This window comes from Ctenocephalides felis, unplaced genomic scaffold, assembly GCF_003426905.1.
Source record: "Ctenocephalides felis isolate EL2017-DRISC unplaced genomic scaffold, ASM342690v1 CF-g0.4_SCAFFOLD_00845, whole genome shotgun sequence".
Classification (NCBI taxonomy): Eukaryota; Metazoa; Arthropoda; class Insecta; order Siphonaptera; family Pulicidae; genus Ctenocephalides; species Ctenocephalides felis.
Window position 1 is genome coordinate 41,461,915 of NW_020536999.1, and position 3,858 is coordinate 41,465,772.

Sequence of the window (3,858 nt, forward strand, 5' to 3'; positions counted from 1 at the left end):
TTTGGAGCCAAGTCTCTCCATCGGCGTTTGACGACATCTAGTCGATGGTGGCAGAGTTTTACTCTGTCACGGTGAAGATTACCGGGAACCTTCTTGCCTCCTTTTACTATAGCGGCTTTTGCCGCATCGTGCTCGACGTCCATAATTACGTCACCTGTCTCTTGTTTTTTTGGGTTTTCATAGTTATCCATGCTATTTAAATAGTCCTCCAGAGCAAAGGTCGTCTCCGAACGCGGTGCCTTGGAAGTGGAGGGGTGGTCACTCCTACAGCTACCTCCATTACTGTAAGAGCTTGTGACCATTGGAGCGGGAAAAAAAACATCCGCTCCGGCCGTGCACCTTCTCCTTCATTGGCATCCTCTTGCTCCCGTGGGTGCGGCACGTTGATGCGGAGTTTTCACGTACGGTGCGCTATATGGATCATCCACACATCTCTTTCGAGCAGTGTCCCCTCATCCTCTTCCGTATGTGGACCCTAGGTCAGATGGTGTGACCAACCAAAAGGGAGTTTTTAATTTTTTCCACTATACACGGACGGTGGCTGTTACTCCTCAGCTCCGATGCATATTTGGTCCGCGAGGGCTATTTTATTTCGCCCCAATCCGCCGATCTTACGATCGGTTAGGATACCCCCTATCCGCCACCTGGGGACGCGCCCGGTAGGAGTTGGCTTCTCCCGATGGGGTGTATGTATGTGTGTGTATGTGTGTGTATGTGTGTGTGCGTGTGATGTGGTGTGCGTGTGAGTGTGTGCGTTGGGTGTGTGTGCGGAAACAAATTTCGTCGTCGATTTCGGGAACACCGATCAACCGATTTAAATAATTCAAAAAACATTCGATTTATATTGATAAGGAGACGTGCTGATTAGGTTTTGGCGAAGGCAGGTCTAGTCGTTCCGAAGATACGGGGCAAAAAGTGCCAAAAACGGTAACTCAGTTTTTGAGAGAACGGAGCATTCTACTTGTATTGACAAGATGAAGAACTGATCAAATTTTCATAAAGGCAGGTCTATCGGTTTCGGAGATCTAATGAAAAAAGTAAAAAAAATGACATTTGGCGGTCAAAAATGATCATTAGACATATGCACATCAAATTATCAGATATTTTATAGAGATTTTAACAATAAGTATAAATTTTGTTTGCATTCCTATGGGTTCCGTACCAATGTTTATCCGTTAGACGGCGACGCTGCGCTTACGCCTTTTACATTTTGTCTCTATGCAGTTAAAGCAGTACGATTGCTTTGAAAAAAGTTCAGAATTTCCAAAATATGTCAAAATAAAGAAAACATTTTTTTTCAAAAAAAAAATTTCCAAAAAAAGTAATTTTTTGTCAAAGTCCTAGTTTCTCAAAAATCTAATTTTTTGAAGTAAAATTTTTTCAAAAATGTTAATCGTTTTTAAAAAATAATAATATTTGGTACGGGAAGTTCCAGCAATTTGCCTTAAGGCACGATGCCATGCGCCCCACTAGTTATATATTAATTTCAAGTTTAGTTATAGTAGAAATTCAAAGACGCGATTATTTAATCAATCTTTTTTTATTACAACCGTAATTTGTAATAAAAAGTTAGCTCTGGGATATGCAATTTTTAGCAAAAATCGAAAGTTCCAAATTCTTTTATTTAGTTTAAAATATAGTTAAAGAATTCAAAAAGACCATAGCTAATCGGTCTTTATTAATTACAACTGTTTTTAACAAACAGTTTAGCAACTTTAGCGAAAATCTAATGTAGTAGTATCATATTATAGTACAGTTAATCAAAATTATAGTTAAAATTATTTTTTTGTGGTATGTAGTGTATTTATAGTATATACTATATCAATGTCACTAAGTTCGTTCAGTTCTCAAACAAATTAATTATAAGAATGAATTCCATGATAATATTGGCATTTATTTACAATAATTAGAAATATCCTTTTTTCATGGCATTGTCATGCCTCTAATAATGTAATATATAGTCAGTCTAATATATTAGATAAATTCTAATAGAATAAAAAAATCTTAATCGTAGGGTTGCCTTCCAAAAAACTTTAATCGTAGGGTTGCCTTCCAAATATTGTCAGTATGTATCAAACCTCTATTAAACCTGAGTAAATATATTGATTACTCTTTGCTATTAATACCTATAGATATTTGTCACAATTATTTACACAAAATTATTCAATTACAAAAAAATTAAATTTAATCCCCTAAACTTTCTACTTCATCCGATACAGTTTGTTTTCACATCGCGTCATTCACCAGAATGGATATTAAACAAACATAATAACTTTCATTATATTCTAAGAATGCCATAAACTTTTACGATCTTGGGTGGTACAAAACTAATAGTTATTCTTGTAAAAAATCTGTTTCAGATATCTGAAATACGACACAGGTATTTTGCACCTCGCCTGATATCAAATTTCCAAAGAAATAAAAAGAATATTTTGGCAACAATGAGTGTCAAATTTACATAAAGTTTTATGTTTCTTAAATATATTGACACAATATTATAAAATTTTTATGATTTTTGTCACGCCAAGGATAGGAACATAGATAATTAAAATAAACAAATAAACATAGTTGACAATAAATATTCATTTTAATAATAATCTATTCATTGATAAGCCCTAACTAAATAATATGTTCAAACCAATAAGTTCAAATAAGAACAAATTTGTATAGAATAGAATTTCTTTAATTTTTTTATTTATTTAACTTAATCCCAAAAATACGCCAAATATTAATTTCACTAATATCATTTTAAATTTTTTCACAGTTATTTTGATGAAATGGGTAAAAGGCAAAGAAAAATTGAATTTAAATATGAAATCGAAGTGCATCCATATTAAAAGATAAAATAGTGAAAGAAAAATCAAAAAAACAAAGTTTGCAAAATAAACAAAATAAGATTGAAAAGTATGTTTATACGTTTTATAACATATGTGTATGTTCATTTCTTAATTAAACTAATGGAAGAGCGATTGATATGAATTGTAAAACAAATGGCGTTGTTCCAATTAATTATTGTAATTAAAATAATAATTAGTAATTAAAAATCGTTGCAGAAGCAGATGGCATATTGATTAGAAGATTAGAATTAGTTCAATTCTACTAATTGGATTGTCGATTAAATACCATTCGCTTATGTAGTTCAATTAGCTAATAGTTAGGGTCGTTACTTTGAATGTAATAAATGTCAAAGTTCTATTTATTCCATAATAATAAATTGTTAGATTAAGTGGATAAGTATAAAATCAATTTTAAATTTCTGTCTATCGAAATTTTTTTACAACAATTTATGATCATCTTTTTTAATTGTCCATACTCAGTAATAGATTTTATTAAGAAAAAAATTATTGATTATCAATAATTAATAATTTAGTATTGAATGTTGAAGAAATACTAATTCGTATGGTTTTTGAAATTTTTTTCAATACTTATTAAAATAACCTGAGAATGAAAGATAATGTATTCTTCAATTAACTTTTCCTTTATTTGCATGCATTTCCTATTTTTCTTTCACTTTCCAGTCCAATAAAAAAACAATTTCTTTTAAAAACTAATAAATACAAACTCGTTTAATTCTTCATTTTATATATTAAAATGCAATTTTTAAAGTTATATAGCAGTTCGTACTTACTAAAATAAAAATACAAATTTAAAAAAGGTATATATATGAAAAATAAATGAAACAAGAAAAGAATATATTATAACTAATTTATTGATGGGCAAAAGTTGTCTAAAAATTGACAAAAAATATTTGAAGGGCCGCATAAAGCTCGCGGACCGCTGGTTGCTCATCATTGCTGTAACTCATTTTGTATAATAGTCACTTCCGCAAATATAATCCCCTTGTCATTGTTTTCTGCA

At 31.3% G+C, this 3,858-nt stretch overlaps 1 protein-coding gene across 1 annotated transcript in view; it reads right to left on the bottom strand.

The window, feature by feature from the left end:
* Positions 1–191, bottom strand: part of LOC113383330 — a 59,244-nt gene extending 59,053 nt beyond the window's left edge. Inside the window, exon 1 of the mRNA XM_026621605.1 lies at positions 63–191. Coding sequence (XP_026477390.1) covers positions 63–191 — 129 coding nt within the window. The remainder of the gene's footprint in view (positions 1–62) is intronic.
* Between the last annotated feature and the right edge of the window lie 3,667 nt (positions 192–3,858).